Source organism: Lactuca serriola, chromosome 4 (genome assembly GCF_051521515.1).
Source record: "Lactuca serriola cultivar US96UC23 chromosome 4, Lser_US96UC23_V15, whole genome shotgun sequence".
Classification (NCBI taxonomy): Eukaryota; Viridiplantae; Streptophyta; class Magnoliopsida; order Asterales; family Asteraceae; genus Lactuca; species Lactuca serriola.
The window spans coordinates 136,211,205-136,225,516 of record NC_136411.1 but is presented as its reverse complement, the minus strand read 5'-3'; the positions used below and the strand labels follow the sequence as shown (position 1 = coordinate 136,225,516).

At 40.8% G+C, this 14,312-nt stretch overlaps 1 protein-coding gene across 1 annotated transcript; it reads left to right on the top strand.

Moving 5' to 3' along the window:
* Positions 1–8,989: 8,989 nt before the first annotated feature.
* On the top strand, positions 8,990–10,364 carry LOC145098853 (uncharacterized). The gene is made up of 3 exons (XM_079036449.1): positions 8,990–9,202; positions 9,306–9,624; positions 9,706–10,364. Exons 1-3 carry the CDS (start codon positions 8,990–8,992, stop codon positions 10,362–10,364), a joined length of 1,191 nt encoding a protein of 396 aa, XP_078892575.1.
* Positions 10,365–14,312: the final 3,948 nt, after the last annotated feature.

Here is a 14,312-nt window from a genome sequence, read left to right as displayed (position 1 = left end):
TTGTTATGTAGCAATAACAATCTCAAATTCTTCTTATATTGACTTTAGAAAGCTTAGAGTCACAAATGTCACTCCTCTAATGGCTCACAAACACCAAAAGCAAGAGGATGAAGAGGAGAAGAGAAGGAGGCTACCCAAAACGTTTGGAAACCCTAACTAATTAGTTCACCACATTTTTGAGGCTTAAGGGTACTATATATACATGTAGGCTATTAGGGTTTTCAACTAGGAAACCCTAATTTGGATGCTTAGGCCCTAAGCAACCCATGGACCCTTCTTTAATAAGCCTTGGACGATTTCTAATGGGTGTCCCCTTAGAACTCGTCCAACCTTATATAATAAGATAATCCATAGCCCAATTGCAATTATCTTATAATTACAATTCCAGTCCCTTAAGTTTAATTTATCTCTTTTAGCCACAAACTTAATTCTTATTAAGTCTTGACTAATATTAATTACACAATATGATTTCTCCTTTAATATATTATTCTCATAATATATTAATAAATCATATTTAATCCTTTCTCTCCATAATTCATCCTATCAAGTTGCTTTGGTGAAGGCAACCCAAAAGGACCATGCACCATCCGGTCAAGTACATACCAAAATAGTTATGGACTTAGACACTAATCCAACAATTTTATGGTTTTTCAAAAGTGAAAAACTGTTCAAATTTTTACGGTGTTACAAGTTGGTATTAGAGCCTTGGTTTGAGGGATTCGGATGCATCTTCGGGCGTATCTGAACTCAAACTGAGGATTTGATGAAAATTTTGATAATGAAGTAAAAATTTTGAAAAGAGTAAAAAGAGTTTTGAGACAAACAGAGTAGAGTCGTGTGTACGATCATCCAGCGCCCGAACGGTGAATCCCCAAAAGTACCCTTACATTATGTGTTGTGAGATATGTTGTGTTACATTATGCATGCTAGAGTAGGCTAGGTATACATATTAGGACTGGAGTGGCCTGATTTGTGATGCCTTAGCCTAGGAGATTTATGCTACTGAGATGTTTTGAGAGCGAGTAGACAACAGTTAGGAGCTCATGAGAATAGAGTACTTGTAATCCAAGATCGAAGGAGGAGGACTTGGAGTGAATACTGATGCGGTGTGGTCAGTAGTATTGGGCCCGTACTACTGAGGACACCGGATCAGTAGGCATTCCAAGTAAGAATCTTTTGGACAACGGAGGACGAGTAGGGTTGTGTCATCGAGTATGAGTATGCTCGATCGAGTCTCTGATAATTTTTGTTGTATTTCAGAGGCATCATGGTTGGGACTCGACACACACTTGAGAGCAGTGGTGTCAGCGACGAGGGGATCCGTCGATTGATTCACGAGGAGGTGGCTGCTGCCATCCGGGCTGAGATTCCTGAGATGTTTGGGGACATCAAGACCACTTTGATTGAGACTTTTGATGAGCGGTATGCAGCGTTGACTGAGGTTGCTGCAGCTGCAGCTACTGCTGCTGTTGCTGCTGCCAGACCTCAGGGAGGTGACTCATTGTTGTTTCGGGAGCTCAGCAACATGAAGCCACCAGAGTTCGATGGGACACAGGACCCGATTGCCGCTATGAGATAGATCTCTGACATCGGGGTATGTTTCTATACATGTTCTTGTCTAGAGCACTTGAGGGTTCGGTTCGCCCTAAACCAGCTCCGCTTGGGAGTGAAGGATTGGTGGAAGTTCGTGACGACGAACTTCACTTTGGTTGAGATTTCCAAGGTGACCTTGGAGAGGTTCACCGCTATGTTCAGAGAGGAGTATGTCCCCCAGTGGAGAGGGAACGGTTGATTCAGGAGTTCTTGACCCTCAAGCAGGGTAATGATTTTGTGGACGTGATCACCAGGAAGTTTCATGACAGGGTGATGTTTTGTCCTGAGTAGGTGTCTTTTGAGAAGACTCGCATGAGCCGTTATTTGAGTGTGCTGAGGAGATATATTCGGGAGTTCGTGGCGAACTCGACTTACCGGACATTTTTTGAGCTCCAGGCAAATGCCCAGAAGAGGGAGATTGAGTTGGAGACTCAGGCCAGGGAGGAGGCCGAGTCATAGAGGGTGGATCGGCGGCCGGCTCAGTCTCAGCCGGCAGCCAAGCGAGCTAAACCCGCTGATTCGAGATTTGGGGGCATGAAGAGTCGCACTTGTGGTAAGTGAGGTAAGAGTCACGAGGGGTCGTGCAGGGCTGGAGTGTGCTACAAGTGCAGGAAGGAGGGGAATATCGCGAGGGATTGCCCCAAGGGATTTTCGGTTTGCTTTCATTGCAACCAGACCGACCATCGGAAGGCCGAGTGCCCTCAGCTTTTTCAGGGGTCAGCGCAGGGATATGTGCCTGCTGCTAGGGCTATCAAGGTCCAGCCGGTCAAGGCCGAGGCCCCGAAGGCTCGTTGGAGAGAATTTTAGTTGACTGCGGAGAAGGTCCGCACGGCGCCCGATGTTGTGGCTGGTATGTATTCTCTTTTCATCTTTTATTTGAGTTGAATTTTTATGCTTATATGATGATGTGCATAGGTACTTTTCTTGTGAGTTCCATGCCTGCTTTGGTATTATTTGACTCGGGTGCGAGTCGGTCGTTCGCTTCAGTAGCTTTTAGTCAGCACATTAGTATCCATCGAGAGGCGTTAGATCGACCTCTGCGAGTTTCTATAGCTGATGAGCGAGCAGTGTATGCTTCAGATGTGATTCGAGGATGTGTCCTTGAGATCTTCGGTGTGGAGTTTCCGATAGATCTGGTTCCGATCGCGATGGGGGATGTGTGTGTTATAGTGGGTATGGATTGGTTGAACCGATATGGAGCTGTGATAGACTGCGAGCGTTAATTGGTGACGGTTCGAGACCCTTGTAGGGGAGTTCTTACGGTGTATGGTGAGGGTACACGTACGGGTTCAGCATTTTCCTCGGCCGCCAGAGCAAGACAGAGTCTACAACAGGGTTGTAAGGGATTTGTGGCATATGTGATGGATGCGAGGATTGATTCAGTGAGATTGAAGTCAGTTGATGAGGTCCCGATAGTGCATGAGTTTCCGGATATGTTTCCAGAGGAGTTGCCGGGTGTGCCTTCGGAGAGGCAGGTAGAGTTCGGTATTGAATTGGTTCCGAGAGCTGCGCCTATCGCCAAGGCGCCTTATCGCCTTACGCCTCCGAAGATGCAGGAGTTATCCTCGCAGCTCCAGGAGCTACTGGGGAAGGGATTTATCAGGTCGAGCAGTTCGCCATGGGGGGCGCCTATTCTTTTTGTCAAAAAGAAGGATGGTTCGCACCGGATGTGCATTGATTATCGAGAGTTGAACAAGTTAACGGTCAAGAACCGTTACCCGTTGCCGAGGATTGATGATTTGTTCGATCAGTTGCAGGGAGCATCATGGTTCCCCAAGATTGATTTGAGGTCTGGGTATCATCAGGTGAGGGTGCGGGAGGAGGATGTCCAGAAGAAAACATTCTGGACTCGTTATGGGCATTACGAGTTCGTGGTGATGCCTTTCGGACTCACCAACGCACCGGCGGTGTTCATGGATCTCATGAACAAGGTGTACAGACTGATGTCGGATCGCTCAGTGATCGTGTTCATCGACAACATATTGGTGTATTCGAGATCCAGAGACCAGCATGAGGAGCATTTGAGGGAGATCCTCAGATTTTTTAGATCGGAGAGGCTTTATGCCAAGTTCTCCAAATATGAGTTCTGGCTACGAGAGGTTCAGTTTTTGGGGCATCTCGTTAACCATAATGGGATATTGGTCGATCCGGCCAAGATTGAGGCGGTTATGAGGTGGGAGGTGCCGAGATCACCCACCGAGATCAGGAGCTTTCTGGGTTTGGCCGGCTATTATTAGAGATTTATTAAGGATTTCTCCAAGATCGTCGTGCCACTCACCAAGTTGACCCGGAAGGGTGCTGCGTTTTCTTTGGGTCCGGAGCAGCAGACCTTGTTCGAGACACTTCGCTAGAAATTATGCGAAGCCCCAGTTTTAGCCCTTCCGGAAGGGATGGAGGATTTTGTGGTATTTTGTGATGCTTCGATATCCGGATTGGGAGCGGTGCTTATGCAGAGGGGGCATGTGATAGCATATGCATCGAGGCAGCTTAAGCCTCATGAGTCGAGGTATCCCACTCATGATCTGGAACTGGGGGCGGTAGTGTTCGCCCTCAAGATCTGGCGACATTATATGTATGGGGTTCGGTGTACGATATACACGGACCATAAGAGCTTGAAGTATTTGATGGATCAGCCCGACCTGAATATGCGCGATAGGAGGTGGTTGGACATGGTCAAGGATTATGATTGTGAGATCCTGTACCACCCGGGCAAGGCTAATGTTGTAGCCGATGCACTGAGTCGTAGGGCGGAGGGCGCCCCATTGCGAGATGTCTTTTTGAGATTGAAAGTGATGACCCCGGTGTTGGATGCTATCCATGGGGCCCAGGCTGAGGCTGTAAGGCTAGAAAGCCAGAAGAGGGAGCGAGTTATCGGGCTGGTATCGGAATTCGTTACCGATAGTCAGGGGCTTATGACATTTTAGGGTCGGATATGGGTACCGTCCGTGGGCGGAACGCGTACCATTTTGATGGAAGAGGCTCATCGATCGAAATTCTTGATCCATCTCGAGGCCACTAAGATGTATTTGGACATGAAAAAGGAATATTGGTGGCCCTGTATGAAGAGTGATGTCGCATGTTTTGTAGAGAGATGTTTGACCTGTCGTAGGGTTAAGGCCAAACACCAGCGTCCATATGGTAAGTTGCAGCTATTAGAGATTCCCGAGTGGAAATGGGAACAGATTACCATGGATTTCATCACCAAATTGCCAAGGACCGCGAGGGGGGTCGATGCAATTTGGGTGATTGTGGACAAGTTGACGAAGAGTGCTCACTTTCTGGCCATCCGTGAGAGCTCTTCCGCGGAGAGGTTGGCAGAGATATACATGAGAGAGGTGGTATCGTGGCACGAAGTGCCGATCATGATTGTCTCAGATCGAGATGTATGTTTCACTTCCAGATTCTGGAAGAAGTTTCATGAGGAATTAGGAACGAGACTGCATTTTAGTACCGTGTACCACCCGCAGACTGACGGGCAGAGTGAGCGGACGATTCAGACGCTCAAGGACATGCTCCGAGCATGTGTGTTGGATTTCGGCGGGAGTTGGGACACGTATTTTCCCTTGGCAGAGTTTTCTTACAACAACAGCCATCATTCGAGCATTGGCATGCCACCCTTTGAGCTGTTGTATGGGAGTAGGTGTCGGACCCCTATTTGCTGGGGAGAAATAGGCCGGCGTGTGATGGGTAGTACCGAGATTGTGCTTCAGACGACAGAGCAGATCCGGCAGGTCATACGGAGGTTGTTGACCGCTTAGAGTCATCAGAAGAGTTATACAGACAGACGTCGGTCTGAGCTCGAGTTTCAGGTCGGCGACTTCGTGCTCCTGAAGGTCTCTCCTTGGAAAGGAGTGATCCGATTCAGGAAGAGGGGCAAGTTGGGGCCCCGATATATTGGTCCTTTCAGGGTAGTCGTGAGGGTATGCAGGGTAGCCTACCGTTTGGAGTTACCAGCAAAGTTGGGTCAGATTCATGACACTTTCCACGTGTCGCAACTACGAAAGTGTATAGCCGACGAGTCGGAAGTGGTGCCATTAGAAGATATTCAGGTGGATGCGAGCCTGAATTATGTTGTGAGACTGGTGGCGATTAGGGATCGAAAGATCAAGGTTTTGAGCAACAAGGATGTGCCTCTGGTCCAGGTCCAGTGGCAGCATCGGAATGGGTCAGAGTTAACTTGGGAACCGGAGCGTGAGATGCGGGAGCAGCATCCAGAGTTGCTTGCAGAGTGAGACTTTGGGGGCGAAGTCTGATTCTAGTGGGGGAGAATTGTAACATCCCGATTCCCAGGTATTATATTTTATTCTTTTATTTTTGGGAGTTGTGAGGAGACTCGGCGAGTTGGCGTCTAAACTCGTCGAGTATGGTCGCGGATTCGTATCCGAGTTCACAGCTGGACTCGGCGAGTTCATGAGTGGACTCGGCGAGTCCAAGCTGTTTAATGAAACCCTAATTTTCAGGGTTTAAGACCTATTTAAAGGCTCTTAGGGCCTTCATTTTCGGCCACCAACCCCCAGAGAGAAACCCTAAGAGATCTAGAGCATTTGTGAGGAAGGAGAGGCCATTCTTGATCCTTTTGTGGGTGTTTTGCAAGAAGGAGATGACCAAGGCAAGACGAGGCTGAAGGAGGTGCGATTTTGGTGATTTCTGAGTTCTTAGAGACCATATTGAGGTATTTTGGTCAGACCTTCTTCAGTTTTGGTGTTGATTCTTAGTGTTAGGGTTTTCTAACCCTTTTAGAGGTTGAATAAGTGGAGCATTTGGTCCCTTCTCGAGTTTATGTCTTGGATCTACACCCAAAGAGGTCCAGAGACCTTAACCCTAGGAGCTTTATGAGTCATTTTGGGATCCCTGAGCTTGGGATGTCATTTTTGGGGCTAAATCACCAAGTTAGACCATTTTTATGTTGTATGAGTGTCAAGGTCTGAACTTTACGTGATTATCATGCTTGGGAAGGCCAGATCTATGAATGTATGGAACAGATCTGGCCTCAGGAGGCCTATGGAGTTTGTGCATGACATCAACTCGCCGAGTCCGAAGAACAGACTCGTCGAGTAGGATGAGGGTTTCTCGTAAATCATTCAGTGATTAGACTGGCCGAGTTGGGGAATAACTCGGTGAGTCGGGGAGAGTGAGGGGGACTAGAGTTCAAGGTGGAACTCACCGAGTTGTTCTTAAGACTCGGCGAGTTGAGTCGGGGTGGTCCCGTGATTCATGCCAGGTGTGGCTCGTCGATTCAGGGGAAGTACTCAACGTGCCAAGAGAGGGACTAAGAGAGTCAGTGGACACGTGTAGACTCGTCGAGTCACCCAAGTGCACTCGACGAGTCGAGTCAAAGTTTGACCGTTGAATTTTGTTGACTTTTAGGGTTGAGTATAGTGGTATTTATGAGAGTATTTATTTTGTGTGATTAGGTGGAGGCTAGATCACATTTCTACCGAGTCAGAGACTTACCGAGACACCCGAGGTGAGTCTTCTCACTATACGTTAGCTAGAGTGGTATTATGAGTGGACCGTAGGGTCTTATGTGTTATGTATGAGATTACGTGTTATGTGTTATATGTATGTTGTGTGATGTTATAGACCGGGCCGAAGGGTCCAACGATGCAGTCCGGGCCTGAGGGCCCAACGAGCTATTACCGGACCAAAGGGTCCAACGAGCTACGGGACTGGAGTGTCCAACTGAGACACATCGACTGGGGGTCATATTATAGCCTCGAGTGGCGTATGTGCTGTATGCGGTATTTTGGGGAACTCACTAAGCATTTATGCTTACAGTTGTTGTGTTATGTGTTTCAGGTACCAGTGATGAGCGCAGGAAGACGCCGGCATGATTCGTACACATGCACATTGGAGTTTATATATTATGATCTTGGGGTTTTGTACTAATACATTGTTGATACAATGTTTTTAAAATGATTGTGAATGATATTTCATGGTTTTTCAAAAGTGAAAAATTGTTCAAATTTTTACGGTGTTACACATATTAGATCTAAAAAGGATACACAAATGAGTTTGTACAAATTTCTCTCTCTAATCTAACACTCCAAAATGATCATTACTAAATATGAGTGTCACTCTCTTCCTGTTTATAGGAAATACAACTAATTTACATATCAATAAGGGTAAAGCACAAATACATCCAAGAGTGACTTTGCACCATAGCAAGTGAGTGTTGAAACAAATTACGAATTCATACATAAAAACCTAGATGCGAATAATTCTGAAAGAATTTTATTGTTCATATTAATAACAAATTTAATTAGTTTCCATAAAAATAGAATTATAATTATGGATATCATTTAATACACATACAATTATGAAATCATTTAATATATATCTTTATTTAATTAAATAATTATTTGATTTTACTAAATTTCTATTGATGCATTCTAGCATACAATAAATGTAAGAAACACATTAACCTATATATATATATATATATATATATATATATATATATATATATATATATATATATATATATATATATATATATATATATATATATATATATATATATATATATATATACACGACATTCTTGGAATTATTATTATTAAAATTATAACTATAGAATCATCAATGTGGTCTAATAAAAAAAAACTTTTTGAAATTGAACATTTCAAAATTGAATATTGTTATGTTGGAATTCCACAAAGCTTTAGATATGTCTGAGAGATCTTTTTAAAATTACATATTAGTTTATTTATTTTTTAAAATGTCAATAAGCTAAAAATATATTTGTTAAATAGTAAATACCTATTTTTAATGGAAAAAAAATGATATTTACAAAAAACCAGAAATTTACGACCTTTTAAAAAATTAATAAATTGATTGAAAACTTGAAGATTTATTGTCACTCAAAAAATATATAATTAGAAACTTATATTAAGAAACAAATAAAATTACGAAAATTGAATACAGTTTTATTTCATCGTATGAAATTAAATTTTATATCTCATTTATGTTATTTTATTTACTCTAAGACCGGACGGAGTGGGATAAGGGAAAGGAGCGGGAACCGATCCCGCACCTGTGCACACCGCACCGTGGGTACGAGAAAGGAACCGCAGGAAGCAAGTGGGGGGAGAGAGTCCCGCTCTCTCTCTCTCTCTTCTAACCATTGGCCGATGATTTTTTTTTTTCTTTTTTTTTTCTTTTTCACTCAAACGGCTATATAGCCGTTAACACACATATACATACATACATATATATATATATATATATATATATATATATATATATATATATATATATATATATATATATATATATATATATATATATATCTTTTCCTTCCCTTTTCTTAATCTATAAATACTCAAACATTTTATCATTTTTTAAACCATAATCTATATTTCTCTATATTTCTCTTTAAAAAATATTACTTAAAATGTCATCATCTTCATCATCCGATTCGACGGCAGTAGAGGAGGCTAAGCTTATCGGTACCGTCATGGCAAAAACGGTTGCATACTATCAAAACCGACTTGGTGAAACATCACGTTCACGACCTAACCTAAGAAAGTCGCCGTTACGTAGAAATCACGAAGCCGGACACGATCGTCTTATAGAAGATTATTTTGCAGATGACACCGTCTACGCTGTAAGTTTCGACGTCGGTTCCGGATGAGGAAGGAACTATTTTTACGTATTGTTGGCGATTTGGAAGGCCGCTTTCTATATTTCCAATGGAAAATGGATGCAAGGGGAAAAAAGGTTTCTCTCCCATTCAAAAATGCACAGCTTCAATTCGTCAGCTAGCATACGGCATGGGCGCAGACAAATGGAACGAGTATTTTAGGATGTTAGAGCATACCGTGAGGGACTCTGTGTACACGTTCTGCAAAGTGATCTGTTTGGTTTACGGGCGACAATATTTGCACAAACCAACTATCAGCGATATCCACCAATTGTATACGGTGCATGAAGGCAAACATGGATTCCCTGGAATGCTAGGTAGTATCGATTACATGCATTGGAGTTGGTCATTATGCCCCAATGCATGGCGTGGTCAGTACATGAGAGGTGACCACAAAGAGCCGACGGTCATTCTAGAGTCTATCGCATCCCATGATCTTTGGATATGACATGCATTCTTTGGTCCAGCTGTTGCAAACAATGACATCAACGTGCTAGACCAGTCGCCTGTATTCAACGATATCTACCTTGGAAAGTCACACAATGTACATTTTCAAGCAAATGGGGTAGCATATAAGTGTGGATACTATCTTACTGACGGTATATATCCACCCTTGTCTGTTTTTGTGAAATCCTTTACATGTCCTAACGACCCGAAAAGGGAAAAGTTTAAAGAGGCGCAAGAGTCAGCTAGGAAGGATGTGGAGCGAGCATTTGGTGTACTTAAGAGACGTTGGCATGTACTAACGGTCGGGGCAAGGTCATATGAGGTGAAAAGGTTACAACACATAATGTATGCATGTATCATATTGCATAATATGATTCTTGAAGACGAAGGAAGAGCAATATGCCGATACAACGAAAATGAAGTTTTGCCAAATGTCGAAGGAGTAGTCGTTTTTACACAAGAGTATAGGGTGACTAGAAGAGAAGTACACAATCGCGACATTCATCAGGCCCTTCATGCTGATTTGGTGGAGCACATTTATAGGGCTCATATTCAGCCCTCGCACGAGTTATCTCACGATGATTTGTTTGACGAATCAGACGATGATTCTAATATGTTCGTCGAGAGTGAAGATTCCGACTACGAGAGTGACGCTGGGGAGAATGATGCAGATGATTAAGGCGAGGAGAAAGACGATGATTCCGAGTGATGTATCTAGGTTTAGATAAAATTAGGATATTAATTAATAATTTTTACTATGTTGTAGGTTGTTTGATTTTTTTTTTTGCGACTTATTTTCTACTTAATTAAATAGTAGGCTTAATGTAATTTTTATTTTACTTAATGAAATGTTTTTTATTTTTATTTAAATTTTATGTTTGATATTAATTTAATAATTATAAAGCAAAAAAAATTATTATTATTATTATTATTATATATATATATATATATATATATATATATATATATATATATATATATATATATATAAGTGAGGGAAAGGCTTCCCACCCATTCTTTGGCTTTTAGGTAAGGGAAAGGAGAGTGAGGGAAAGAGGGGTATGGCCCACCAAAAATGAGGAAAGCATCCCTCCCACTCCTTCCGGTCTAAGAGGGTGTTTGGATAGGAAAAAAAGAGATGTTTATTGCTTATTCCCACAATAAATTAATTTGAGTGTTTGGATAAAATCCAGCTTATTAAGCTAAATAACCTAATTTTAATAAGCATCCTTCCTCATGCTTATTGCTTATTCCCACCACAAATAAACTATAAGCAATAAGCTAAAAAGCTAATCCAAACACCCCTAAAAGTATTTTAACAACTACATATCACTTGAATGATGGGTGATTTATGGGGGAGTAGATAGGGATAAACCATAGAATAAGGACCATTTGTGTAACTTGGATTTTTTTTTTGAAAGAGCAAATGTAACTTGGATTTTGATTAAAGCCACATGTGCTTTTGAGGAAAGGTCTAATCTGAAACCGTATGGAAACCCAATCATCGAAAAGGTTTGTCTCCTTCCATGGCTTCAAAAGGCTGTTTTTAGTTATTATATATTTATTTAATCTAAAAACTTACTTTTCTATAATGGTAATTTCGGTAATTTTTGTTGGAAAGACGGTTTATATATATATATATATATATATATATATATATATATATATATATATATATATATATATATATATATATATATATATATATATATATTCAGGTTCATTTGACACAATATTAATTTTGTAAGACCGTGACATACAATCTAAAAATAATTTTAAAATATAAAATAAAAAAAAAAATTCAAAAATTCTTTTTTTAATTATTATTTTCATCACTTTGTTTACCATTGTCATATTCACGTGTCTAGAGAGAGAAAGCAGAGAGAACATGCAAGTGTGTGTGAATCTTGTGCATTGGATCATATTGAATATCATTGTATACATTGAAGATTCATCTTCTTCTTCTTCTTCTTCTCGATTCTATCTTACATCATCTAATTGATTGGGATTCCGCACCATCGAGTGGATTTGATTGATACATCAAAGCGATTTAGGGACTTACAAGTGGGATCAGAGTAGAATTGTATCAATTAATTTGGCAAGATATTGAACGTTTTTGGATTTTTTTTCTTGAAGGTTTTAGCGTTTTTTTATTTGTTTCGGAAGAAATATTGGTTGTTTGTTCTTTGTGTTCTTCATAAATTTGAGTTTTTGATCGAGTTTGGCATCAAAAAGGTGAAAAAACGTATTTTTGGTCGTATCCAGCGAGACCCCGTTGGCTAATTTCGGTCAGGAGCTCGGTTTTCCGAAGTGTTCTTGGCCACTGCGTTTTCGGTCAGCAGGTTCTCGGTGGAGCGTGGTGCGAAGGTTCTCGGTGGAGCGTGTCCAAGATTTTGGTGGAGCGTGCGAGAGTTTGCGGTGGAGCGCCCTCGGACGTTTTCGGTGCATATGTTCGGTCTCGTATTCTCAGTCAATAGCTCCTCTTGGTGCGAGTCTTCTCGGTCCACATTAGAAGCCTCGCAATTTCGGTCTAAAACTCTTTTTTTTTTCAAATTTTCAAGCAACGTTTTCGACCCAAAGTTTTGACTTTCGACTTTTGACTTCCAAGTTTAAATTTCGACTTTCATTTTTGACCTTTGACTTTCAAAGTTGACTTTTTACTCCCAAGATTAATCTTTGACTTTTAACTTTGCCTTTCACGTTTAACTTTCATGTTTTCACGTTTGACCTTCAAATTTGACTTTCAAGTTTGACCTTTCAAGTTTAACTTTTCAGCTTGACTTTCAAGTTTGACTTTTTAAATTTAACTTTTTAAGTTTGACTTTCAAGTTCGACTTTTTAAGTTTGACTTTCGAGGTTTCAAGTCAAAGGGTATTTTTGGTAAAAGATGAGTTCCTTAATCACCAAGGTTATTGAAACTTCCTGTTCTCAGTCTTGTAAAGCTACAATTAAGCTTCTTCATGATCAAATTGATATATTATGTAGAGACAATGAGGACCTTAAATATGAAGGATATACTCTTAGGAATTCCCAAAAACCAGAAGAACTAGATGCCAAAACCAAGGACATTAAAAAACTTCAAGAAGAATATAGTAACAAATGTGAAAACTGTAACTATGTTAAGAAATAGCTTGCCAGCTTGACACATTGAAAAATAAATTTAAAAATGCAGATTTTATCTTCAAAAAGTTTGATGTGTCAAGTAAGAAAGTTGAGACTATGATTGAGAAACAATTAAAATTTAAAGATAATCAAAATAAGGGTCTAGGGTATCACAGTGTTCCACCTCCCTTCAATGTCAACTATACCCCACCCCAAGAGATCAATGAGGAGGAGATACCCACATAGTTTGGTCCGCCTCCTATGCCAGCTGGAGTTAAGACTGAATAATCAGGACCAACTAAAAATATTGTGGTGAACGATACTAATGATTCTACTTCATGTGCAGGTAAAGTAGTGGAAGATGAGGACAAGGAGAACAAAATTAATTATACTTCTGTAAATCTACTGATTATCAAACAAATGTCTCCTTGAACTTTGAATCTATTGCTTCTAATTCAGTTACATCTAATAAACATGTTGCTGGTAAATACATGCCACCAAAACAAGCAAAACAGACCGCTTGCTACAATTGTGCATGTGGGAACAATCAGAAACAAGGCATGGGAAGGCCACCAGGGGTAGGCAGAAATAACTCCTACGTGAAGAAACATACATGTTTTCACTGTGTAACACCTGGACACATTGCCAGAAATTGTCCAAATCGTACATATGTCCCCTACCATGCACAAGGTTGGCAGAACGCATCAAGAGGGAGATCTTCCAAAAGAAACCCTTCGAGGTCACAATCGCACAATGGTGACTGGAATGTGAAGAAGGGCAAGAATCCAACTCCCAAGGACAAGAAGGGAATGTTGGCCAAGAAGCCAAATTCAAGAGATGGTTAAGTTAAACGAAGATCAATTAATTCAAAGTCATCTCGACAATCAGGCTCAAGTTCTAAAGCAAGTGATAAGGCACCCATCCGATCAAAGAAGAAATGGGTTAAACCCGACTACAGACGGAAACCAAAGGTTCATACTCCAAATCTTCTAAATATTCTAACATTTCTTCATTTTCTGTGTGTGATAAATAGGATATGTCATGGGAGAGAGTACCTTGTGTTGAATATAGTGTCTAAGTCCATAACTTTATTTGGTATGTAGTTGACCCGACCCGGCATGGTCCATTTGGGTTGCATGGCATTGCAATATTTGGATAAACTAAATGAGAGAAAGGACACTTATTTTTATTAATATATTATAAGTTCTAATATATTAATAATAGTATTATTTAATTAGTGTTGATCAAGTATTGATTTAGAATTAATTTGGTGATCAAAATGAGACTAATTAAATATATAGGTTTGATTATGACAATCATCTAATCTTTTATGGTGGAATTATGATCCATGGTTTATGGATTGGGTTATAAGCATTTGGAGCCCCGTGGATAGTTCATGGGAGCTACAAACCCATGGATCATTATAAATGAAGAGTCATGACAATTAAGGGCATTCATGTGTAAACCATAATTGTGACAACACTATAAAAGGAGCCCTGTAGCTAGCAAAATTGGACGACTAGTG